This window comes from Trichoderma camerunense, assembly GCF_050948025.1.
Source record: "Trichoderma camerunense strain CBS 138272 chromosome Unknown V8C40scaffold_2, whole genome shotgun sequence".
Classification (NCBI taxonomy): Eukaryota; Fungi; Ascomycota; class Sordariomycetes; order Hypocreales; family Hypocreaceae; genus Trichoderma; species Trichoderma camerunense.
Window position 1 is genome coordinate 2,859,349 of NW_028145368.1, and position 10,257 is coordinate 2,869,605.

Below are 10,257 nucleotides of genomic sequence, written 5' to 3' on the forward strand. Positions count from 1 at the left end.
GCTCGCATCTAGCTCCATGAAGCTCAAGTGGCTTACCCTGGATGAATCTCAGACAATTCAAAAACGACACATTCACAATGGCAACAACATTAGATATACGAGAAGACGCTTTCCCAGCTCGGAGTCGATCAGCTTCTGGATTGGTCAATGGTATATCAACAGAAGTCACATTACTGGAGTTTTCGGACAAGATATTAATCACGATTAGCCAGGAAGGGCGACTGGCGCAATGGGTATGTTGAGATTGACAGAGCTTCATTAATCGAAAGATGCTGATGAGACGGTAGATTCAAGTCCCCATGATGGGAACTACTGCGGGCATAGTTGACATGGCCCTTCCAAGCAGCGGCCACGGCCTACTCCCCGCCACTCATCTCGCACCAAAGACGCTGCTAGGAGGCGGAGGTGACGACAGGGAAACCCTTGGACAGCTCTACGCCTCACAAATCGCCAGTCACATTTCCTTGAAGTCTCCCGAGGAGAGACGGACGCTTGTATTCGGATTTGGGCTCGCAAAAGCCGAGAAGGAACAGGAAACCTTTTTTGATCTCTTTGAGCTGGCTCTCAAAGTGTTGTAATGGGTGTGCTACCGGTAGAAATGGAATACAAAACTAAGGTTTCACATGCTGACAGCAAACATCTTGCAAACTGTGCTCAAACTCATCTCAGAAGCACCCGGTGCACTGGCCGCCAAAATACATCTGAATTCACATAAGACTAACACCGCCAAAAAAGATGCATCGAAAAGAAGGCAGAAGCCTAAGGATGTTTGTACCACTTGGCCGGTTCGAGAAAGAAAGATGCTGATACGCCTATTTCCGCCGTTGATGTCGTTTCTTTTTGGATACCGGGATTTCATTGTCGTGATATGAAGCCAAACGCATGCAGTCGTCTAAAGTACATTCCTCCTGTTCTCTACCCCGTTGACCCAGAAGCCATAGTTCCATTCTCTCCCGAACCCCAGGGCGCAGAGACAGGATATAATCATAGACTACGGAGGACGAGGGTTCAAGGTCGTAGCCAAGTTCAACGACTAGATTATGAAAGTAGATATTGTATTCGAGAACGGGCCTGGTTCCTTGACGGGCATTGAAGTATTTTGTGAGTGCTCGGCCCCTTGCATGAGGGTCGGAGAAGAGCCTGTCCATGTCTTTAAAGATTGCTTCCAATGTGGCATCGGAAGAGACAGGGACCCCGTCTGTCTTTGAATACTGCTCAATATTCTTGGATAATGTCCATTTTTTAGCAGGACCAGCTGTGTTCTGGAGGACGGCTGCGGCGAGCATGTCTCCCGGTACGGCTCCGTTCATACCAGCCCAATTTCGTATGTCGGTTTTCCATCGTGGATAATCAGAGATGATTCCGTTAAACGGCCTGGGCTTATTTCCTGTGAGTCTCTTGTACGACTTCCAGGCGGCTTTGCGTGTGATCTCCAGCAGGTCTTTCCAGGAGTCATCTGCAGTACAGACTTTCCCAAGAGCTTTCGCCAGCTCATTCTTATGCTCGCATTGAGAGCTGGAGCTTTCCTGGGCTTTGGCAACGAGCGAGGCAACGGTACCAGACAGTGCGTCGAACGTGTAGGAGCCGCTGGGGCGTAAGTCTTTGGGAATTGATTCCCATAGTTTAAGAAGGGCTTCTTGAGGCGCTTCGGCAACCATCATGTAGGCTTGAGAATTTGCTCAAAAGAGGGCAGCTAGAACGATATACTGTACTCAACACAACATAGAGTGAATTACCGAGTTACAGAATGAGGTACTTGTGTCGATTGAAACACAACATATACCAATCAATGCAAGGTAAACAAACCCCTCACAGGATACGCAGTATCACGAGCAATCGTCTCTCTTCGCAATTGGACTAAATTGCAAAAAAATAACCTGGACGAACGGGGAATCGAACCCCGGACCTTTCCCATGCGGGAAGGCAACTGAAGCGCTGCCAATGCTAAGGGAAAATTATACCACTAAACCATCCGCCCATGATTGGTTGAAGGGCCTCTTCCATATTCACATCTATACAGAGCGCATGCAGCGCTTCTCGATGGAATGCTTCAATCCACAAACATTGAACACTTACACCACACTTCTCAAACATCACCAGTCAAACAAGATCAAATAGAGCATAACACACATTATTCATAAAGCATGCATCTACCTCATGAACACTATCTAACAAACTTCGTATCTTTACAACAGAGGAAAGTTGAGCAAAACAGCCGACGAATCCGGCACCTCAACCGTAACCTGTCCATTTCGCACAACCGCTGTCTCTCCCACAGTCACGTTATGCAACCTCACAGGCTTGCCCTTTGCAAGCTCATAGTTGTAGCTCCATCCATCAAAAGTAATACCAGTAATAGCATCACTTCCATTAGCCAACAAACGCTGCACGCCAACATGCGCTCCGTTACGAGCACCGCTCACGGCGAAAGTGTACGTCTGGCTAGGACGAGGGGGAGGGTTGGGAACGGACTCGAGACCCTCGCCGTCGACGGTGGTGTTGTAGCCGCGCATGTTGAGGACGGTGAGGCGAGCGAGGTGGCCCTTGAGGAGGCCGCTCGAGTAGTGAGCTGCGTAGGCGGCCTCGTAAGCACTGGCCAGAGGGATGTTGGTGATGCTAACGGGGAGGAGCTCTTGGTTGCCCAGCGTGGCAGCGACGGCGACGCTGCCGTAGTAAGGAGCCTTGGTGCCCCTGGAGGCCAGATCGGTCTCAACAGGCTGCCAAGCTTGGTACTGTTGTGATGAGTTAGTCATGAGTGTCTTGAGATGAGTACAAGTTCAGACTTACACGGTAGTTGGTGCCCATGTGCATGTGGACACGCTTGAAGCCGACTGAAGCGGCATAGAGGTTAAAGTCAACGCCCCAGAGCGCGGCTCCAAAGGTGTTGGACAGACCAGGTCGGCCTTGGTTGTAGAGAGAGTTGCACTCGCCAAAGATGAGAGGAGTGGCCTTTTGGGCCGCAGCAGTGGTAAAAATGGCATTGTACTCTGGGAGATGGCCCTGGACAGAGCTAACGGTCCTGTTGTGGTTCATCAGGGTGCCCTGCAGGGTGACGCCAAGGGAGGTGGCACCGCTAATGTAGCTGTTGATTTTATTAGTACGAGTTCATTTTGGAGGGAGACAGATACCGAAACTTACTTGTGAGTTGAGAAATACTCAATGTTCTTGTTCTTGTCAAGGCCATCCTGGAAGGCGAGGGGTGCCTTAAGGTGGTTGCCAGTACCGGCAAACGAAGGAGCCATAAACTTGGGACCTCCAAAGAGAGCCAAGGTTGGGCAGTGCTTCTTGACCTGGCTCGTGATCTCGGCCGTGCCGTTGAGCCACTGCCAGGCATATGTGCTCTCGTTCCAGTTCGAGGGGCGTACAGGGCCCTGAGCCGAAGTCGAGTAGAGATCAGGCTCATTGCCGTACTCCCATGTGTATATGTTGCCGTGGCTAAGGGCTTTGCAGGCCAACGGAACCGTGTCGGCGAGGGTCTCCCATCCCTCTGATCTGTTGGCACCCAGTCCGAGGTTGAATCCGTGAGAGAATTGGACGCCGGGCCAAGTGCCGTAGGACTCAAAGTAAGCGTCACCAATGTGGATGGTGGTCGGGTAATCGGGCGATCTGCTAGGATCGACGATACCGATTAGGGATGCCTTTTGAGACGCATTGTAGAGCGCGTAATCTTGGGTGTTGCCACCGACGCGAATATATGGCTTGTGTCCTTGAAGAGCCCCGAGGTTGTTGATGAGGTTGTATGAGAACGTATTGGGGGACGACTTGTTGCCTGTAGGAGAGAGAATTAGACCCAATTGACCATTTGAAGGGGGTTTATTCATGAGGTTAGTCTTACCGGCAAAGTCAGGAAATGAAGCAAACTCAATTGAGTAGCTCACGTAACCATCGAGAGGCTCGCCATTGGCATTGGGCTGCGAGGGAACAGTATATACGTCGGCCGCGGCGGATGAAGCCGCACCGAGCAGCGTGACGAGGGCGCTTTTTGTCAACATGTTGAGCCGTCGAGAATTTCCAAGAAAAAAGCAGCTTAAGAGAGAAAGAGGAAGTTCCAATTGTCGAGATGCGGTGATGATGCCATTTATATAGCTTTCCCCCCCTGGGGAGCCCTATTGCTCAAAGCTTGGGACCCGGATGAGCTTTTCTTTTTCGATATTACTTAACACTTGATTCTGGGGACCTTGTTCCTACATTTTGTGTCTCCCCCGCATAATGTGGTGCAACCCTGTCCCTTGCTAGTCGATGCATCGGTTCATCTCGGCCCTGGGGGATTGTCACATCACCTACCCAAACGGGAATATGACGATGATGGCTCGAGTCTTGACATTTTTTTTTTCTCAGCTCCATCAGTAACGGCGGGCCAATCCGAACGTTTTTACTCCAAGCGGTGTCCCATTCTCCCCCCTTTTTTCTTTGTTGATGAGTGGTGAATATGCAAGTAAGACAGCAATTGACATACTCGTAGACCGCCCTGCGTCTGGTGAAAGAACCAATTGACCGGAACAGGCTCCGACAGCTGTTCGATGCCCGTATGCCAGTAGTGAGTGACAGTATCCCTGGAGACAAAAAGCCCAAGCGAAGCTATATCCGTTGGCCTAATCCACCTCTCGGGCCGAATCATGTTTTCTCCCGCCAAGCGTCGCAACAGCGAGATTCCGCGAATGGGGTGTCGAGCCGGTTAAGCTTCCCCGCGATTCGTTCAAGCTCTGGAAATATAGTAGGAGGATAATACTACGTAGTAGATAGTAGTCATCGTAAATCCATGGAATCCCCGCACAGCTGGTTCTGCCTATTGTCCTGTCCTGACAGGGCTGAGCGGTGGTGGCGTGTTTGTCGTATGTAGGTATGTAGGATAATAATCCGACACCGCTTATACTAGCCGTACTGCAGATTGAGTGAGGCTTTGATGCTGCAAGGTGAGCGTTATGTAAGGAGTGGAAATGGCGTCATCCAAGGTGGTATTTCTGTCATGTTGATTACAATTGAATTTTGCCTTGCTCCGGTCGTACTCGTAGCGATATTTAAAACGCTGGATTGCCTCCGCGAAGCTGTTTTTGTACTTCTTTTCGATGCCAAGTTCACCATATTCGGTAGTTGATGCGAGGTACCACTACCAGTCCATATAAGCTGACGTAAGTTAAACGGATCCTCGCACCAGAATTCTTTCTAACATTGCAATTAGCGGTGCTCCGATTGGTTGGAATAATAAAGACACAATTAAAGACACGATGGACAGCGAGAACAGCCGTCAATTGGCTGCGAAAAAGACCCAATTGCTACAATCACCAGGTGCCAAAAGATGAGCCTTTAGTGGCCCTCGAAAGGGATACCAAGATTGTGTGTACCGAGTACATGATCTCACGCCAGAGAGGCCATACAAACACGGGTACCTCGGATGGAGCGTTACGCCAACGTTAGCAGTAGCTTCTGCGGGATAAGCCATGGGATTTGGACTAAGCGAATCCGAGAAGGAGTTGAGCCTAATCAGCTGATTGCGTCACTCGGTGTTGCGATGCGAGTTGTCGTTTATGCGGAAGCTGTATAAATTCTCTCAGCTGAAGCTAGACGAGGTTTTGAAATTCTCTTCATGACTGATTGAGCTCACGTAACTGGACAAAGCAACTGTCGATTTCAACAAGCTATCCCGCAACAGCTTATGAGAGAAGGCTTGCGTGTAATTGAGCCCAACTCGGCAACTCTACTTCAACAACTCACGACAACCAATTCAATCTCAAGAGAGATAGGGAGAATTAGAGGGAGAAGGGAAAGAAAAAATCGTATTGAAACCACCAAAACTCATCAGCCATGTCTCGCTACTTCCCTCACACGCCATACGCTGAAGACCAGCCTCTCTCCCACGTCATCCTCACAACTCACGTCCTCACCCGCGCCGTCACCACCGGCAGCATCATCGGCCTCGTCTTAACCAGCGTCCGCCAATCCATCCCCTCCCTCCGCCGTCCCGGCCCTCTGTCCGAGAAACTTCTCCTTTCAGCCACCCGCAGCACAATCATCACCACCGCCATCGTCGGCGTGGGCCTCACGGCGCGGATGTGGGGCCGGGAACCCATCGAGTGGCAAGATCGGAGCTGGAGACTGCTGGAGAACAGGGGCCAGCTTGAGACGGACGACTGGACGTATGGAGGCATGGGAGGGGCATTGCTGGCAACGGGGTTGATGGGCGTTAGGGGAGCGGGAGGGCCTGCGAAGTTGGGATGGCGTGGTGTTGCTGGAGCCGCGGGGATTGGGAGCGTGGGAGGCATGATTGGGTATATGGCGTGGAGATATGGCATCAATGGGGGCAAGTTTGTTGAAAAGGACAAGAAGGGGGAGAGGAAGGGCATTTGAGGCAGGCAGGATGATGCTGAAAAGGGGAGCGAGGATGCTGCTGTAATAACACAATTTGTAACAATAGTATGGCACAGCGAATGGACACTCATGAACTCATCTCACGGAGACTCGATGTATAATTTGTTTGTATTACAATACCATTTACAGCTTGACTTGCAGATCCAGGCATTCAAGTTTATAGCTTCGCTCGTGGCTCCACCAGCTCCTCAATCTTCTGGTACTGGTAAAAGTGTTGCAGGCACTGCGGATTCAACAGCGTTCCACTGGGTTTGATCGCCTTGCCCGAGATGATACTCTTCACCGGCGTCTCGACCTTTTTGCCATTCACAGTGGTCTGCCATACCAATTCATGTTAGCACCTCATACACAACAATTTTGGTAAAAACAGAAAGGAAGAAGAAGCAGAATAACGTACCGGTATCTCGGGAATCTCAAAGACATATTTAGGCACATGCCTCTTTGTAAGTCCCTCCGCAATCGCATCCTTTATCCTCCTCACCAGCTTCAAGTCCAGCGTAAGCCCCGGCTTCATCAACACAAACAGCACCACCCGCTCATCCAAATCCTGTTGCCTCCTCTGTCCAACACACAAACTATCAGCAATCTCATTCGGAAAACACCTCTCCAGCACCGCATAGATATCCGCACTGCCGAAACGAATACCGCTCGGATTAAGCACGCCGTCAGATCGTCCAAGCATGAGAACCGCGCCTGTGTGCGGATTCATTGCGCAAAAGTCGCCTTGGGCCCAGGCACCGGCGAAGCGCTCAAAGTACGCGGCACGATATTTCGGTCCCGGGGCCGGACCGGGACCGTCGTTCCACAGGAAGACGGGCATGTTGGGGAAGGCCGCCGTGGCGACGAGATCGCCGGGCGTGCCATGTGGGAGGGGAGTTCCGGGACTGCCCTCGGGGAGGTCGTGGTCGTAGGCGGCGATGGGGATTCCGAGAACAGGACCTTGACAACCGCCTACGTAGACGGGATCAAGGGGATTTTCCTGGCCAAAACAGCCGGCCTGTGTTGACTCGCCGTTAGCACAGGGAAGAAGATATGAGATGCAGAAAAGAAAGAAAAAGAAAACTCACAATGTCTGTACCACCAGAGATGTTTGCCAACTGCGCCCTCCTCGGAAACGCCGTATCGTAGAACCACTCAAACATCTGATCCGGCAACACCATCCCCGTCGAAGTCACCGTCCTCAAGCTCCCCAAATCAAACTCCTCCCGCGGCACAACCCCCCTCTTCATCAACTCGCCCAGCCACCGCGGACTCACCCCCATCACCGTCACCTTCTGCTCCTCCGCAATCTTCAGCAGCACCTTTGGATCCGGCACCAGCGGCGATCCGTCGTACGCAACGCACCGAGCGCCGTAAATCGTTATGGCTACGCTCGACAGGTACATGATCCACCCGGTGGTGGTGTATTGCAGGCCTACGTCCGTGGGGCCGTAGTTTCTATGCAGGACGTCTCTGCTGGAGGAGATGAAGACGGTGCCGACTGCGTGGACGAGGGCTTTGGGCGTGCCTGTTGTGCCGGATGAGTAGACGATGATGGAAGGGTCCATGAACTCGACTCTCATGGCTGCGGGACGGGGTTTGTTGATGCCGGCTTGGAGGAAGTTTTCGAATCGCTCTGTCTTGGGGATGGAGCTTGTGTCGAATGGTTTGGCGAAGCGTTGGATGATGATGAATGATTGCAGGTTGTCGCATTCGGACATGCCCTCCATCATGCCGCGAATGTTGGGTCTCAGATCGATTGTCTTGCCGTTGTATAACGTGCCATCGTCAAAGAAGACAAACTACAGCCAGCGTTAGTCTCATCTTTGTCACAACTCACACTTCTCCAGATATTCGATCTCACCTTTGGATTCACCTGCACCGCCCTCTGCAGCAACCCACCCACTCCCATGTCAGTCGAACTGCTACTAAAGATTCCACCCAACCACACCGTCGCCATAAACACCACATATGTCCTATACGAGTGTCCTCCAACAATAACTACTCGATCCCCCTTCTGCAGCCCTCGTTCTTTCAGCGCCGCCGCCAGTGCCGCAACATCATGGCGTAGTTCTCCCCAGGTAACATGTCGAATCTCGGTGTTGCCCTCTCGGACCTCTGTGAATGCAATCTTGTCGTCTTCTTTATTTAGCTTACACAGAGCTTCAGTTGATGAAGATGAAGTATCTCGCGAGTAGAGCGCGTTTTCCGCCCAGTTCAAGCGCACGCCTTCGAACCATCGCGGCACTCCGGTTATGGGGATGGATTCGTCCACAACACGAGTGTATGTGCCTTCGTGGATGTATGGTATGAATTCCCAGAGTTGTTGATAAAAGTCGCTGCGGTGTGCGCATGACCATTTATACAGTTGAGTGAATGACTGTGAGAATCATCGTGAGCATGGGCTCGATATAAACATACGCTTACATCTCGTGCTGAAACGTTGTATAGTAATCAACACTGACCTGCAGATTCAGATTATATCTCTTGTTGACATCCTGCATGAACCGCCACATGCGGGTGCTCTCGCGGTCAGGATGCTCCCACAGCTTCCGCGGCAACTTGTCAAAGTTGGTGCTAGCCATTGCGTCGTCGTATTCTAAGCAGTTCTCTCAATCAAAAGTGAAAGTAACAAACAATTGCTCTAATCAAGTCTCTCTAGATTCAACAAATCTCATTAAAAATATATACTATGCACTCTCCTCTTATATAGCCTTAAACAAGAGGAAATGAGCCGAGGCACCCACACACACCCAACACTACACACAACAAGCCGCCAAACGACGAGCCCCTCCCCTCTTTTGTATCAATCAATTCCGGGCTTCTCCTCCTCACCGTCTTTCCCCTGCTCGGTTTTTCGACACAAAACTCATCTCTGCATGCATGTCTCTTAGCCCCGACCAATTAACCCCGAATCCCACGCTGACACAATGTATGTACGGTAATACAAACAAGTGGTTCCTGGAACCTGTCATCACCTTGTTTTTCCTCTCCAGAATTCCCTTATCAAGAACCCGGATGGAACCTCGGCCCGTTGTGGGCCGTGGTGGCTACGAGTTTCCACGCTGGAAAATGCGGAGGAGATCGACCGGGTTATTTAGTTTGAGTGGAAGAGGCGCCATCGTTTTTTCATTTGCCAGTGGAAAACTAGGAACTCTTTGGCCCGAAGCCGGAACCCGCGCGGGCGGAGATACTAGAGGCAGTTGATTGGAATTGAAAGACTAGACTGGAGTATTTCGGTTAGAACAATGTCAGCAAGCGAATGCGAAGGAAGCTATTTCATATGCATCGATCGACAAGGGGGTTCAACGAGATTTGGAATACTATCCTGAGCTCTAGTCTAATAGCTGGACTAAATCTTCCATGTCAGCTTTACAAATCTTGACAAATGATGGTTATCTCAACAGCCAAAGAGATGGAGGCGAAACCCGAGTCATGCCTAGGTAAGGAAAATAAGAGACAGTTGTTCCTACTATAATGAACACGCGCCCCGCGACTCTAGCTGAAAGTTCTACCAAGTAAACCAGTACTTGTGCATATCCTCCGGATATTATCTTACTTACAATAATCCTTTGAAAGATGTCGTCTCTTCACTTCACCCGTTTCTAAATACTAACATAGTCACGATTTTGGATTACTTCTTTACACAGAAAAGCACGCTCGACAAATTCGACAATAAATCAGCAATTAATATTAATTCTTCAGCATCAAATCATCTTCCCATTTCACTTCGTCCTCATCAACCATTTAAAAAAAAAAATTGATCGTAGAGATTTTTACCAATTCTATGCTCTTCCTGAACTCATAACTGAGCCTGTAAACCGTAATTTCTCATCAACAATAAATTCCCAGTAGCCTGTCGTGACGCGTTCCGCCTCTTCCACCCAGGCCCAGGGAAAGTTTAAAAAAAAA

The 10,257-nt window shown here is 50.4% G+C and overlaps 5 protein-coding genes and 1 non-coding gene across 6 annotated transcripts; 2 read left to right on the forward strand and 4 right to left on the reverse strand.

Annotated features, from left to right (window-relative positions):
* Positions 1 to 53: 53 nt before the first annotated feature.
* V8C40DRAFT_234192 (uncharacterized protein) lies at positions 54 to 748 on the forward strand. Its single transcript, XM_083213553.1, has 2 exons — positions 54 to 233; positions 288 to 748. Exons 1-2 carry the CDS (start codon positions 78 to 80, stop codon positions 576 to 578), a joined length of 447 nt encoding a protein of 148 aa, XP_083078365.1. The 5' UTR covers positions 54 to 77; the 3' UTR covers positions 579 to 748.
* On the reverse strand, positions 557 to 1,811 carry V8C40DRAFT_234194 (uncharacterized protein). The gene has a single exon (XM_083213554.1). The coding sequence runs from the start codon at positions 1,659 to 1,661 to the stop codon at positions 813 to 815; it is 849 nt and encodes a 282-aa protein (XP_083078366.1). The 5' UTR covers positions 1,662 to 1,811; the 3' UTR covers positions 557 to 812.
* A 67-nt stretch (positions 1,812 to 1,878) lies between these two features.
* V8C40DRAFT_t36 lies at positions 1,879 to 1,978 on the reverse strand. The gene has a single exon. It is a non-coding gene; the product is annotated as a tRNA-Ala (tRNA).
* Positions 1,979 to 2,115: 137 nt separating this feature from the next.
* Positions 2,116 to 4,182, reverse strand: V8C40DRAFT_104654 (glycosyl hydrolase family 79 C-terminal domain-containing protein). The gene is made up of 4 exons (XM_083210710.1): positions 3,836 to 4,182; positions 3,139 to 3,769; positions 2,788 to 3,082; positions 2,116 to 2,732 (listed from the first exon to the last, which is right to left on the reverse strand). Exons 1-4 carry the CDS (start codon positions 3,990 to 3,992, stop codon positions 2,187 to 2,189), a joined length of 1,629 nt encoding a protein of 542 aa, XP_083078367.1. The 5' UTR covers positions 3,993 to 4,182; the 3' UTR covers positions 2,116 to 2,186.
* Positions 4,183 to 5,608: 1,426 nt separating this feature from the next.
* Positions 5,609 to 6,434, forward strand: V8C40DRAFT_104649 (uncharacterized protein). Its single transcript, XM_083210709.1, has one exon. It carries the CDS (start codon positions 5,803 to 5,805, stop codon positions 6,343 to 6,345), a length of 543 nt encoding a protein of 180 aa, XP_083078368.1. The 5' UTR covers positions 5,609 to 5,802; the 3' UTR covers positions 6,346 to 6,434.
* On the reverse strand, positions 6,435 to 9,079 carry V8C40DRAFT_104648 (uncharacterized protein). The gene is made up of 5 exons (XM_083210708.1): positions 8,811 to 9,079; positions 8,210 to 8,725; positions 7,434 to 8,147; positions 6,764 to 7,363; positions 6,435 to 6,682 (listed from the first exon to the last, which is right to left on the reverse strand). The coding sequence occupies exons 1-5, from the start codon at positions 8,928 to 8,930 to the stop codon at positions 6,524 to 6,526; spliced, it is 2,109 nt and encodes a 702-aa protein (XP_083078369.1). The 5' UTR covers positions 8,931 to 9,079; the 3' UTR covers positions 6,435 to 6,523.
* Positions 9,080 to 10,257: the final 1,178 nt, after the last annotated feature.

What these genes read in the sequence shown, in the direction of transcription:
- V8C40DRAFT_104648 (XM_083210708.1), bottom strand. Translation starts at nt 8,930, where the DNA reads ATGGCTAGCACCAACTTTGACAAGTTGCCGCGGAAGCTGTGGGAGCAT. An exon ending in CGGTGCAGGTGAATCCAAAG is followed by an intron (nt 8,148 to 8,209) that starts GTGAGATCGAAT and finishes CGCTGGCTGTAG; the next exon opens with TTTGTCTTCTTTGACGATGG. An exon ending in TTGAGATTCCCGAGATACCG is followed by an intron (nt 6,683 to 6,763) that starts GTACGTTATTCT and finishes TTGGTATGGCAG; the next exon opens with ACCACTGTGAATGGCAAAAA.
- V8C40DRAFT_234194 (XM_083213554.1), bottom strand. Translation starts at nt 1,661, where the DNA reads ATGATGGTTGCCGAAGCGCCTCAAGAAGCCCTTCTTAAACTATGGGAA.
- V8C40DRAFT_104649 (XM_083210709.1), top strand. Translation starts at nt 5,803, where the DNA reads ATGTCTCGCTACTTCCCTCACACGCCATACGCTGAAGACCAGCCTCTC.
- V8C40DRAFT_234192 (XM_083213553.1), top strand. Translation starts at nt 78, where the DNA reads ATGGCAACAACATTAGATATACGAGAAGACGCTTTCCCAGCTCGGAGT. An exon ending in AAGGGCGACTGGCGCAATGG is followed by an intron (nt 234 to 287) that starts GTATGTTGAGAT and finishes ATGAGACGGTAG; the next exon opens with ATTCAAGTCCCCATGATGGG.
- V8C40DRAFT_104654 (XM_083210710.1), bottom strand. Translation starts at nt 3,992, where the DNA reads ATGTTGACAAAAAGCGCCCTCGTCACGCTGCTCGGTGCGGCTTCATCC. An exon ending in TTCATTTCCTGACTTTGCCG is followed by an intron (nt 3,770 to 3,835) that starts GTAAGACTAACC and finishes TCTCTCCTACAG; the next exon opens with GCAACAAGTCGTCCCCCAAT. An exon ending in ACATGGGCACCAACTACCGT is followed by an intron (nt 2,733 to 2,787) that starts GTAAGTCTGAAC and finishes TCATCACAACAG; the next exon opens with TACCAAGCTTGGCAGCCTGT.